The sequence below is a fragment of the Phyllostomus discolor genome, chromosome 3 (assembly GCF_004126475.2).
Source record: "Phyllostomus discolor isolate MPI-MPIP mPhyDis1 chromosome 3, mPhyDis1.pri.v3, whole genome shotgun sequence".
Classification (NCBI taxonomy): Eukaryota; Metazoa; Chordata; class Mammalia; order Chiroptera; family Phyllostomidae; genus Phyllostomus; species Phyllostomus discolor.
In genome coordinates, this window is record NC_040905.2 from 42621070 (window position 1) to 42634579 (window position 13510).

Genomic DNA, 13510 nt, shown 5'->3' on the forward strand with positions numbered 1-13510 from the left:
AACAGCAGCAAATCTCAGTGGCTTATAACAGTTATGTCTGTCTTTTACTCATGGTTTGGCTGGTCATTCTAGGACCCAGGCTTGAAGGAGCACTATGAAACGTCATGGCTTATGAGGCCAAGTCAAATTATATACACAAGCACATTTAAAGTTTGTGTTTGGACAAGGTGTACATTATTTCCACCCAGGTTTCATCGACCAGCTCCACATGAGTGGGGCAGGAAAGTGGAATTCTTCCACAGCGGGCATTCTGGGTTCCAGAATGGTGGACAGAAAATGGATATTGGTTGAAAAGACTGGTTTCCCAGTCTGCATCTTGGTCTTAAATATTAACCTCTCTTCTGTCTGTAAAAGATACACCACTTCCCAAAGAAGATAACCTAACAATAGCATGCAATATGTTTCAAAGTTCAGAATCTCAATAGTCCACATCAGATCTAGATGTGGCTCTTAATATGGAGACCTGGGAACTGAGAAGACAAATTATACTGCTGCAAGCAATAGTGGACAAGGTCGGTAGCAATTCTGAAATATAACTTGGTAAGTGATAGGAAGTGCCCCTTCCTGGGACTAGGGAACACTTTTGGATTTGGCTCTTGTGCTCTTGGAGAGCAGTTCTTCATCCATGGTTCTCTGTTCTGCCCTTTGGGAGCTTCTCCCCTACCCCATTACCTTGGCCATATCCAAAGAGGGTATTAAAGAATATGCCCTTCTGAGCAGCTTTCTCACTTGGGGACCCAAAGATATTTTGTATCTCAATCTTAAAATTCAAGCTAGGTAGGGGAGTATAAGGTAATGGAAAAAATTAAGATTGTATATATTTTTTTAAAATTCAAGCTAATGGTGCTTTTGTAAATATATTTTTCTCGAAAGTGGTGGTGGTGGTGATGATGGTTGCTTTGGTTGCTCATTTCATCAATGTCAAAGTCAGCAAACTATGGCTTACCAGCTGCCTGTTTTTACAAATAAAATTTTATTGGAAATAATATTTAAGACAAAGCCACAGCCATACATTTACATAGTAACTGTGGCTGCTTTCCCTTCACAATAGCATAGTTGAGTTGAACTGAAGAGCTCTTAACAGATGAGAAAGCCCCTCCACCTGACTTTTCTTAAACTTACTGGCTTAAAGAAACATTTGTCCTGTAGGAAGTTCTCTTTTCTGATGTATCTACAAATTTATGTATCTTGTTCCACCTCTGGATTCCTATAAACAAGAAGTTAGATCTAACTACTGTTTGTTTGTTTGTTTGTTTGTTTTAGATTTCATTTATTCATTTGAAGCGGGGTGGGGGCAAGAAAAGAGAAATAGCGGGAGAGAAACATCACTTGGTTGCCTCTCGAACACACTCCAACCTGGGACCAGGTCCACAACCAAGGCTTGTCACCTGACAGGGAGTTGGACCAGTGACCCTTTGCAGGACAACACCCAACCACCTGAGCCCCATCAGTCAGACTAACTACTTGTAAACAAATTCTTTCTGTTACAGTTGATGGATATGTTTTATAAAATGTAGTTTCATATTTTTCATCAAAAACATTTGCAAGTTGTACTGGGTACCTTATATTGTATCACATCAAGAGGCTGTAATGCATGCTGAGTACTACCTAGCAGCTCTATAGCCAATGTCAGCAACAGTACACAGAACAAGAAAGGAGTCAAAGGCTAGGTAAGACAGGGACTTGAAGAAGACACAAGAGGCAGAATCAGATGGTGTGCTCAGGTGCATAAAAATAGCCAAATAGCCCTGGCTGGGGTGGCTCAGTGGATTGAGCACCAGCCTGCAAGGCAGAAGGTTGTGGGTTCCAGTCCCTGTCAGGGCACATGCCTGGGTTGCAGGCCAGGTCCTCATTTTGGGGGCAAACAGGAAGCAACCAATTGATGTTTCTCTCCCTCTCTTTCACCCTCCCTTCTCTCTCCAAAAATAAATACAAATCTTTTTGAAGAAAATTTTTTTTAAAAGAGCTAAATAATAACCTTGAGAATATACATAAAAATTGGGACATGAGTGGGGTGAATAATCAAATGATCTGATGACAGGAGACTAATTGAGCAACAGGAAGAGAAGGTAGAATTTAGGTACTGGCTCAGCTACCTTTTTTAAAAGTTTTTTTTTTTAATTTGTTGATTTCAGAGAGAGAAATATCACTGCTGTTCCACTCATTCATGCATTCATTGGTTGCTTTGGTGTATCAGGACAATGCTTTAACCAACGGAGCTACCTGGCCAGGGCAGCTTGGGTTACTTTTATCATCTTCATCCTAGAGGGAAATAATCCAAAAGCAGCCTAGATGAGAATTCTGTGAAGGAGTATGAATGCCAACCCTTAGAAATAAACCCTCAATTAGAGAAAAGTCAGAGCATTTTCCTGGCAGACTCCCCAACACAAAATCTTACCAACATGACTAGTAATCTGCACTGCATTTGGCATTTTCTGTATTTATCATCAGATAATAACCAGGAGATGTCTTGTTATTAGAGGACTTTGAAAGTATATTTCTTAATAAAAGCTCTAAATCATGGTCCTTCTCTGCCCATTTCTTCATCTCTTTCTCAGATATAGTCATAAAGAAAAATGGAAAAGATTTTATTTTAAAAAATAGCCAAGAAAGTCTGTTGTTTAAATGATTCAGAATAAGAAATTAATATTGTAGATGTTTGTATAGAAACTTGCTATTTCTCTGTATATAAATGAAAATCTGTGTACTAACAATCCAAGCTGCTGTTGCTTTTGAGCTTTCCCTGCCAGCATTACTGGGGTCATTGACAAAATTATAAGTTATTTAAACTATAGAATGTGATGACTTGATATGCCCATACATATTCCCTTTTAAAAATATCTTTTGGGGAGTGGAGGTGGAAGAGGGTATAGGGCTGATAAATGAGAATGAAAAAATACAATAAAATGAGTTATTTAAAAAGTAAAAATAAAGATGTCCTTTGCACATCTAATTACTCTATCAATCTGATTTTAAAATACGTGCTGCTAAAACAAGCTTTGAAAGCTTTTTAAAAAATAGATTTCTGGCCCTGGCTAATGTGGCTCAGTGGATTGAGTGCTGGCCTGGGAACCAAAGGGTCACTGGTTCCTGGACAGGTCTCATGCCTGGGTTGCGGGACAAGTCAGGCCCCCGGTAGGGGGCACGCGAGAGGCAACCACACATTGATGTTTCTCTCCCTCTCTTTCTCCTTCCCTTTCCCTCTCTCTAAAAATAAATAAAATTTACAAATATATAGATTTCTGGTCTTCTCCGCAGACATACTGAATCAGAAGGGCCCACATTTGGGCTGCATAACTTACATTTTTTGTTTGTTTTTAATTTTTTAATTGATTTTACAGAGAAAAAGAAGAGGGGGTGAGAGAGATAAAGAAACATCGATTTGTTGTTGCATTTTATGCATCAATTGGTTGCTTCTTGTCTGTGCCTTAACTGGAGATTGAACTGCAACGTTGGGATGATGCTCTAACCAACTGACACCAGGCCAGGGCAGCTTACATTTCTAAAAAGCTATAAATCACCTAGATCATCAAAACAAATTTGTTACTTTAAATAATTACAGTGGCTTAAGGCTACATTACCCACAAAGTTATGCTGAATAACATGTGTATATTGTGTATTAAAAATTATAAAAATGTGCCCTGGCTGGTGTGGCTCAGAGCACTGTACTGCAAAGCAGAGGGTCACTGGTTTGATTCCCAGTCAGGGCACATGCCTGGGTTGTGGGCCAGGTCCCCAGTTGGGGGTGTGTGAGGAGCATCCACACATTGATGTTTCTCTCCCTTTCACCCTCCCTTCCCCTCTGTCTAAAAGTAAATAAAATCTTTTAAAAATTATAACAATGTCAATATTAATTTTTACCACAGAATTTAATATCATTTTGGGAGATGACATACAACAGATGGCTTATATTTCAAAAAGAAAAACTTGAACTTTTGCATTCTCTCAAATTTGAAGCAGGCAGCAGTTTAGTATCAAGACAAATAGTGGAAAAAAACAGAAACAGAAGACCCAATTAAGCAATGCCAATAACCAAGGGCATATGAAATGGCTTTGTATAAACCCAGAATTGACTACTCATCATGAGTTTGCCATTAACTCCCAAATTTTAACAAAAATGTTCGTTTTAGGAGACCACAAGAGATTGTATTTGGTTTAAGATTAAATTTGGACTATACTGAAATTAGAAACTGGTTTTGTGGAGAGGAAAATGTCCTAGATCACTCATAGCTAATGAGCAAAATAAACCCAACATCACAAAACTTCACCTGAAAAGGAAACAATGGGAAACACATGGGTTCTAGGCGACGAGAGGGGGCGGGGCCACGCAAAAAAGGGTGGTGCTAGCGCCACATTGGAAGATCCTGCCCGTTTGACCCTCCTCCATGACGTCATAGGCAGGGCCCTCCCCCAGCTGCCGAAGACTCCAGTTATCTCTGCGGCTCGCTAACGCCCCGGAAGCTACCCCTTCTCGGGGGTCATGATGGGCAGTAAGATGGCGTCTGCTAGCAGGGTCGTTCAGGTAAAGAGATTCGGTCTCCTTTCCGCACCAAGGGCGGTAGGGATGGTGCTGGCTATGGCTAAAAGCACTGGGGAGGAAAGGCGGTGGCGGAGACTGCGCGGCGCCCGCAGCCCTGAGTATGGGGCCAGCGGCGCCGCATAGGGGTGAGAATTGGACCTTGAGCCCGTTGGGTCGGGTAGTAAGCCGGTGACCGGAGCTGAGGGTTCGAGCCAGGCCGCGGGCGTGTCACAACTTAGCAGGTAGGCACATAGCTGCTTTCTGGGGTCTCTAGACTGTCCTCCGCGAGGACTTCGTTTCCTCTCCTAGTTGTCTGCGGCTAGGCTGCCCGGGCTGTGTGCTGGCCAATTGGCGTCTAGTATAGTCTGTGATGTCCCGTCCAGTATAGCCTGATCAACCAATCAGAAGAGAGGCGGTAGCGGTGAGGGAAAGCGAGCAAACCCTGCATTGACCCAGTGTGTCCCTTCAAGGACTTGGGAATGGCCGGAGAACTGGCTGCACCCTCGCCCCACCAATTCAAGTGTCTGATTACAGGCCAGGTGGGAGGGAGTTAAAAAAAAAAGAAGAAGAAAAAAGATTATTTAACTTTAACTGTGACATTTTAGTGTTGGTTTCCCGAGCTTGTACCCCCCTAAATTTAGATTGGCAGCTAGAGGAACTTTGTTAATCCACGCGTTAGTTAGTAACTCCTAATAGCTTTCGTATTGCTTCCAGCTGTGGACTCTAGCTTAAATAGGAGAGGCAAAATTGGATATAAAGGAACACAACTTCCACTTTTGTGGTTGGTTTAAACGATCTTTTTCAACTCTTGAGAGTGTATTATTACTAATTTTGATACGAGAAGTGCATTCCCCTTTGCACAAGTATATCTTTAAAAGACCTTTTCTTAAAGTTGTGTCAGTCTAAAATAAAACCCTAGATCCCAGTCTTGGTCTCATTGCAATGAATGATCCTCACTTATACATTCATTGGGTGTTTGAGTATTAATTAAAGATTCTGTGAGAATAAGGTGAACATCTAACAAAGAACTGGTATCCATAATATATAGCCCAATTTAAAAATGGATAAAAACAATGATACTGCACAAAAGAAGATACCCAAATGAGCGATAAGCCTGTGAAAAGATGCTCAATATCATAACTTGCCAGGAATATACAAATGAAAGCCCAAAAGTACTGCTACACCCACCTAATGATTAAAATTAAAATAACTGATGGTACCAAATGATGTTAATGTGAAGCACCTGAAATCCTCATATATTGCTGGTAGGAGTATCTAAAATGGTACAGGCACTCTTGTGGAAACTTGTTTCGTTGGTTTCTAATAGTTAAACGTACCTTCCCTTCAACCCAGCAATTCTACTCATAGGTTTACACCCAAGAGAAATGAGTGTATATTCTATATAAAAAAGACTTATATGAAAGTGTTCACAGCCACTTTACCCATAATAACCACCAAACCAGAAACAATCCAAATGTCCATTAGCAGGAATAAACAAATTGTGGTAGATCTGTTTAAAATGGAATAGTACACAGTAATAATAAAGACCTAATTACTGATATTTTTTAAAAAAAAGGAACAGTGAGTTATACAATAAGGAATGGTCTGTCTCCTAACAAAGCCACAATGACTTTGACTAAGATATTCATAATGCAAAGCAGTATGTGCTAAGATGAAATAATTACATATTATGTTAGAAAATTGTATTGAGTACTTCTGTTCCAAGCCCATGTTCAGTGCTGGGGACTACAGTGCCAGCAAAACAGACATGGTGCTTCCATAGAGCTTGCAATTTGGCTGTAGGCTTATACCTTGAAGAAAGGGTAGTATTTTAACACTCTGGCACAAATTCATGGGAATTCACAAAGCATGGTGTCAACATTAAGTAGAGAAATTTGGCTGGACTACAGGATTTTCAGAAGTAATTTTAGAAGAGTAAGTTACAGTTATTAATTAAATGCCTGCTGAATGCCAAGCAGTATTTTGATATGTTTGGGCTGATGTAAGAGCAGAAAGGTGAGTTTGTCATTTAGGAAATCATTTGGCTGCAGAAGGCATGGGGAAAAAACTGAGTGGTTGGATTAATACAGGGATTGAGATTTACAGGTGAAAATAAGCCTCTAGCAAGGAAATAGAGAGTTGCTGGTAGAGGAGATTGAATGAACTGTGGTTCTAGGCTTTTTTTTTTTCCCCACTCAAAAGAGATTATACTATTTGCATTCCTATAGCACAAATGAGTGCCTGCTTCCTCCCTACAGCCTTCCCAACAGACTTCTGTTTTCCAATTGGTACAATTAAAATCTTATAACATCTATTGATGAAAAAATATTAATCTGCATAGCAGTTTTAACTTTCACTTCTCATATGTGAGGCTGACCATCTTTTCATATGGTTAAAGCTATTTTCATTTGTTTACCTCTGGAGGATATCTTACCCATTTTTCTATGCTTACAAGTTCTATATATAGTATGGCTGTTTTGCAACAGCTTTGGCCTGTTGCAAAATTTTTTTACTTAGTCGGTTTATTAAATTTGGGGGGGAGGTCTTTTTTTTTTCTTTTTTAGTGCAGTCCAAATTATCGATTTTTTCCCCTTATAGGGGAAAGATTGATATAATAAGATTGTATTACTGTTGAAGTTGTGTAATGCCTTTATCAGGGTTTATTATACTACTCTCTATTTTGATGTATTTTTAATATTTTCTGTTAAAAAAGGAGGAACCTAAATAGTGTGGGAATTTCATCAATAAGGGCATATTACATCATAGTTTTAAGTGTACAAAAGCAATGTTGAAATGGATCCTTTCCAGTGTACATGCATATGTATGCATTAGGTGTGTGTATACATACTCACAGGCATATATACTTAGTCTTACCATACAAATAACCTATTCACTCATTTGGCACATATTTCCAGAGCATTTCCTGTGTACCAGGCATTGCTGCTGAAGTACCTAATTCTCTGACTCTGCCTTTCCAGGAGTTTAAGCTGTCCTGTAAATCATTGGCTTGTTTGTCTGTCTGCTGCACAGTACTCTTAAGATGTTCAGGATACTGTGGAAACACCAGGGAGAAGAATCAGATTTTGGAATCAGGAGAAGTTTCTTAGAAAGCACTGTGGTAGAGGACATAAGCTCTAGATTGAATGGGGATGGGAATGGCATGATGAATTGGGCAAGGAAAAGTATGTATTTCTGTGGGTACAGAAACAAGCCTTAAAAGGGCTATCAAATGTTTAAAACCTATTTTATGTAAGTTTGGGATCATAGATAGTGTTTTTCTCTGTGCTTGTCTGCATTTTTTTCCCCCAATTTTTTATGTGGAACCAATACTACTTTTGTAGTCAGCAAATCCATTTTTTTAATTACCTAATTTTCAGTATACTTTTTATCCTAAACTGCTACACAGTAACAGAATAGGGAAACAACACTGGACTCAAGTCAGGAAACTTCAATGCTTACCAGTTAACAGCACAATATATAAGTCACATGACCTAAAATCGATGTCATCTTTTTCATAGGGTTGTCTTTGAGGTCAGTTGGCAGTACAGTAAAATGTCTTATAACGTATAAAGTACAAAGTTACTATGACTTGCAAGTAAGATAAACAAGTTAATAATTCATAGGCCAGCTTTCTGGTTTGGGGAGGAGTAAAGTAAAATTTAAAATTGCTGTCAAATACTAAGTTATTTTATTTTAATGAAGATCTATGTGGTTCAATAGATTTTTCTTGTATGTATAGCCAATGACTTTTAGTGATTCATCTTTTTTTATGCATTTTATTTTTTCTTTAGGTAGTCAAGCCACATACTCCATTAATAAGGTTCCCTAACAGAAGAGACCATCCTAAACCCAACGGTAAGTTGTACTTCAGATTTTTTTTAATGTACATGTATATTTCTACATGAATATCCTGTCATAGGCAATATTTTTCATTTTAAAATCAGGTAGACTTTGTAGCTTGGATGAAAATGGTACTTTAGGTCGCATGCAACTAAAAATTAACTTATTACCTCCATTTAAAAAGGAAATGACTCAGCAATAGATGCCTCTGAATTTTTAATGATACTGAGTTTATATAGGGGATTTTTTGTTCTACCTTTCTTTCCTTCTATCCTTTAGAATAATCTCCCATGCTTACATTTGCAGATATTTGAGGAATAATAACCATTTCTATATTTCTCTCCCGGCTAACCTTTTTTTTCATTTACTCATTTATCTATTTATTCAATCAGTGAATATTTCTTAGATTGCTGTAGACCTTAGCAATCGTTGCCTAGAAAGTACCTTAAGATTCTGAACAAGTCCTGTTTTTCTCTGATCCCTCCTTTTTACCAGATTCTCTGTCCCTATCTTCATTATAAGATATTTGATCCTTAGTTCAGGGAAAATTTTAACAAATTTTATACAGATATTTTTAACTTACTGTAACTTTTGATGAATTAAGATATAGTTGATAAGTATAAAGGTTTTGAGAAAACAGGCCCTGGTTGGTGTGGTTCAGTGGATTGAGTGTCTGCCTCTGAACCAGAGGGTTACTGGTTCAATTCCCAGTCAAGGCACATGCCTGGATTGCAGGCCGGGTCCCCAGTGGGGGCTGTGAGAGAGGCAGCCCCACACTGATGTTTCTTTCCCTCCTTCCCTTTCCCGCTCTCTAAAAAAATAAATAAAATCTTTAAAAAAAAAAAAAAAAAGGTTTTGCCTTGGCTGGCGCAGCTCAGTGGATTGAGCTCAGGCTGTGAACCAAAGTGTTGCAGGTTCGATTCCCAGTCAGGGTACATGCCTGGGTTGCAGGCCACGACCCCCAGCAACCGCACATTGATGTTTCTCTCTCTCTATCTCCTTCCCTCCCCTCTCTAAAAATTAATTAATTAATTAATTTTTTTAAAAAAAGGTTTTGAGAAAACAAGTCTCATATTTAGCATTTCATTCCCTGTTGTAAGATATCTTATTACCTGTGAACTCCACCATATGACAAAACTTAAGTCACTTAGGTTATCCATATGGGTTGAACTTCACTACCTAGAAATTTCATTTTATAAACGTGTTCAATTTAGTAATTCACTCACCTAACATGATCCTCTGTATTTGTTTAAGAACTTTTAAAATATTTTTTTAAAGATGTTATTTATTTATTTTTAGAGAGAGGGCTAGGGAGGGAGAGAAACATCAATGGGTACCTTCTATATGACCAGGGAACCAACCTGTAACCCAGGCATGTACCCTGACTGGGAATCGAATTGGGGACCTTTAGCTCTGCGGGAGGACGCCCAACCAACTGAGCCACACTAGTCACGGCCTTTATGAAATTTTATATAGCTACCCAACTAAGTTACTTTACAAAACTTACCTCTCAGAATTATAATACTTATTTCAAGAATGACTAGATTACTCAGTAATAGATCATGCAAAATAGTACTTTAAGACATCCGAACAATTTCTCTAATTACGTTTTTTTAATTTCAGTATCAGAAGTTCTGAGATTAGTAGGACTACCATCTCACTCTTCTTCAGTTTCACAGCATTTTAAGGGAAGTAAATCGCCAGACTGGTTGATGCATCAGGGTCCACCAGACACTGCAGAAATAATAAAAACATTACCTCAGAAATATAGAAGGAAACCTATGTCTCAAGAAGAAATGGAATTTATCCAGGTATGTTATTGATCTTTATCACAGTATTGTGCAAAACACCTTAACATTTTTGGCTGTTGGAATTTCACATCCTGATTCACATGCGTCTCCCAGTATCTTGTCATGGTGTGTCCATAGCTAAGACACAGATGGTCTGATAGGCCAGGACTATGAGGAATAAACCATGTTCGAACCCTCAATTAATGTGCATGAAAGAATATATGTATAGAAGTATGATGTTTAGAAGCAAGACCTATTACCACATGAAAAAAGCTCTTTAGGGTTCATAGTAATTTTTCAGAGTATAATGATCTAGGTCAACCTTGAGTCCCTTCCAGATCTGAAATTATTTGTAACATTTCCATGAGTGCCCACAAACAATGGAAAAATCCCAAAATTACTTTTAAAAAACTAAAGATCATTTGCTTAAAATAGTGTAAATTTGTATAGTGGCCATGAAGACATTTTTTGTATGAATGTAATAGCTAATCTTGCTGTTTTATTTTTTCCTTTTCAGCGTGGAGGTCCAGAATAATCACTGACAGTGGCTGTTGTTCGTCATTACACAAAAGGATAGTTTTTACGATAAAGGACTTCCAACGTGACAAATGAGAAATTGTACATTAAACAACCTTAATAAATATTCTGTAAACAAAAAATTATATAGAAAATTCAGATGGACACTTATAACATCTCATAATTTATGTATCTTGGTCAGCTCCATAAGCTTACGTAATTGTTTATATACTTTATACTTATTTAAAGTACACATTTAAAATGTTAGCCTATTATTTTACTCTTGATTATTAAGTATTACTAGTGTTAAACTATTAAAAGCACACAATGTCTAGTAAATTATAGATTTCCCATAATTTTACTTTTCTTTCAATTTCTGTTTAGATATGAATTTATTAGGCAGAATTGCTGCTTTTTGGAAGTGATTTTCCTGAAATTGGATGAGCGTCAGTGAAATAATGGCTCCATTATTTATTGTTAATTCTCTTAAAATTTTTTTCATTCACAAAGTTACTGGAGTATAACTGGCTTAATAAGCACATCCTACTCTGAAAGATAAAAATACAGCCAAAGTAAAACCAGTGATTTTGTGCTAGTAACACAGGGGAGTTAACACAAAAGATTATTTGTCACCTATTTTTAGAAAAAAAGTCAGTATAAAATCAGAGATCAACATGAATACAGTATAGGTATAAATGTTTGACCAAAAATGGCAATTTCTTATGTTTTTAGGGGTATTAAGAAAGTGTTCTTTGGTTTATTTTGCTTTTGATTGTAATAATGTATGCAAATCCTGGTAACCATTAATTTTCTCAAACTTAATGTCTGAAAGCTTCATAAAATCAACCTAAATATTTACCTTAAGGTAATTTACAAAACTTTAAAAAGGTCTTCCTGTGCCAAGAGTATATATTATTGTGAAAGTAAAGTCTCGTAAAGTGAAATAAATTTTCTCCCATACCTTTACAGATTTCTAGAATATGCTTTAAAGAAGTCATCCCTAGCCCTGGCCAGGTTGCTTAGTTGGTTAGAGCATTGTCTTGATAACACCAGGGTTGCAGGTTCAATTCCCAGTTAGGACACACATAAGTAACCAATGAATGCATAACTAAGTGGAATAACAAATCAGTATTTCTCTCTCCCCCTCCCTCCCCATCTTCCTCCCTCTCTCTCTAAAATCAATAAACATATCTTTGGATGAGGATTTTTAAAAGTAAAAAACTAGTACTATTATTCTCTCCTTAGCTTTTGCATTTCAGTGAAAATCCCAGGTGATTTTTGTTTTGTTTTTTAAAGAAACGGGTCAGTTAATAGAGTGGGCAGCAGTTTGAAACCCTAACTCTAATACTAGAACTGCCTGAGGACCACCTTTACTAATGCTGCTACTGTGATAGTCACAATGAAAAAATAAAATTTTACAGAATATGCGAGTACAGATGGCAAAAAGGCATGTCAGTGGAAACTGCTTTCATAAGGATAAACTCCAAAGGAAGATGGTGTCATAAAAAAAATTCTGGATTGCCCTGCCCAAGTAGCTCAGTTAGAGGGTTGTCATGTCCACCAAAAGGTTGCAGGTTCAATTCCTGGGCACGTACTGAGGTTGAGGGTTCAATCTGGGCATGTGGGAGGACAACTGATTAACATTTCTTACATCAATGTTTTTCCCTTCCTCCCTTTGTTTCTAAAATAATAAATATATCCTCAAATGAGGATTAAAATAAGAATTCTCAGTTGACTTAGAGTAAATAGCCTATATTTTCATTTACAAGTTAAGCATTTAAATACATGTAAGATCAGCCAAATTACTTCATCCCAGTTTTAGGTTTTCCTCTCCAGTACTAGACTGTATGATAAGATCAAGTTAGTATTTTGACTTTGTAACAAGCTACCCCAAAACTTAGGGGCTAAAAACAATAATCACTTAACACCTTATGTTTTCTCTGGGTCAGGAATTTCTGCGCTGGTTGGCTAGACGGTTCTGCCCAGTCAGTGTCTCTCACGAGGTTGCAATCAGATGCTACCCAGGGCTGCACTTACCTGAAGGCTTGACTAACATGGCTAGCAAGTTGCTGGCTGTTAGCAGGAGGCCTCAGCTCCTCTCCACAAGGCTACTCCTCTCCACAAGGCTACCTGAGTGAATTCATGACATGATGGCTGACTTCCCCCAGAATAAATTATCCAAGCATACAAGGCAGAAATAGTAATGCCTTTTATGACCTAGACTCGGAAATTACTCTTCTGCCATATTTTACTGGTCACACATAACAGCCTGTTTATGAGGGAAAACTACCACAGGTGGTTAACACCAGAAGGTGAGAATCACTGGGACCATCTTGGAAGCAGGCCGCTACAGTGCGTGAAAGTGTTTTGTAAATTATAAAAGGCTTACAGATGCTGAGTGATATTTTATACATACAATGACCTAATGAACCCAGAATATCACCTAAACACCTTTGTTAACCCTATTTAAAATAAATTCTCCATATAGGAATTTACTTGTCAGCAGCATGGCATAATGCTGCTGGTCATGTCCTATGCCATAGCACACTTGGGAACCTCAAGCCTCACAGATATACTGTGAAATTTAGCTCACTACTTTGCATATTTTTACTACAAGTGAAGTTATATTGTTACAGTGATGTCTTTCAGAAGGAACTTTGACCTAAGTCATGTGACACCATGGATCATTAGGTATGACTTGTCACAATTACGAGATTTAAGAATTAAATGGTAAACATGGTGTGTTTTCTGCAATGTATGAGACTTTTGCCTATGAATGTATCAGAGCTCAGTAAAGACCCAAGTAGTAAAAAGAGCTAGGAGGTGACCAATAATAGTTATGTAA

At 37.9% G+C, this 13510-nt stretch overlaps 1 protein-coding gene and 1 long non-coding RNA gene across 2 annotated transcripts; both read left to right on the forward strand.

Annotated features, from left to right (window-relative positions):
- Positions 1-1615: 1615 nt before the first annotated feature.
- LOC118499456 lies at positions 1616-11523 on the forward strand. The gene is made up of 3 exons (XR_004901939.1): positions 1616-1628; positions 2466-2467; positions 11248-11523. It is a non-coding gene; the product is annotated as an uncharacterized LOC118499456 (long non-coding RNA).
- MRPS36 (mitochondrial ribosomal protein S36) lies at positions 4394-11523 on the forward strand. The gene is made up of 4 exons (XM_028520173.1): positions 4394-4522; positions 8311-8374; positions 9983-10170; positions 10667-11523. Exons 1-4 carry the CDS (start codon positions 4481-4483, stop codon positions 10682-10684), a joined length of 312 nt encoding a protein of 103 aa, XP_028375974.1. The 5' UTR covers positions 4394-4480; the 3' UTR covers positions 10685-11523.
- Positions 11524-13510: the final 1987 nt, after the last annotated feature.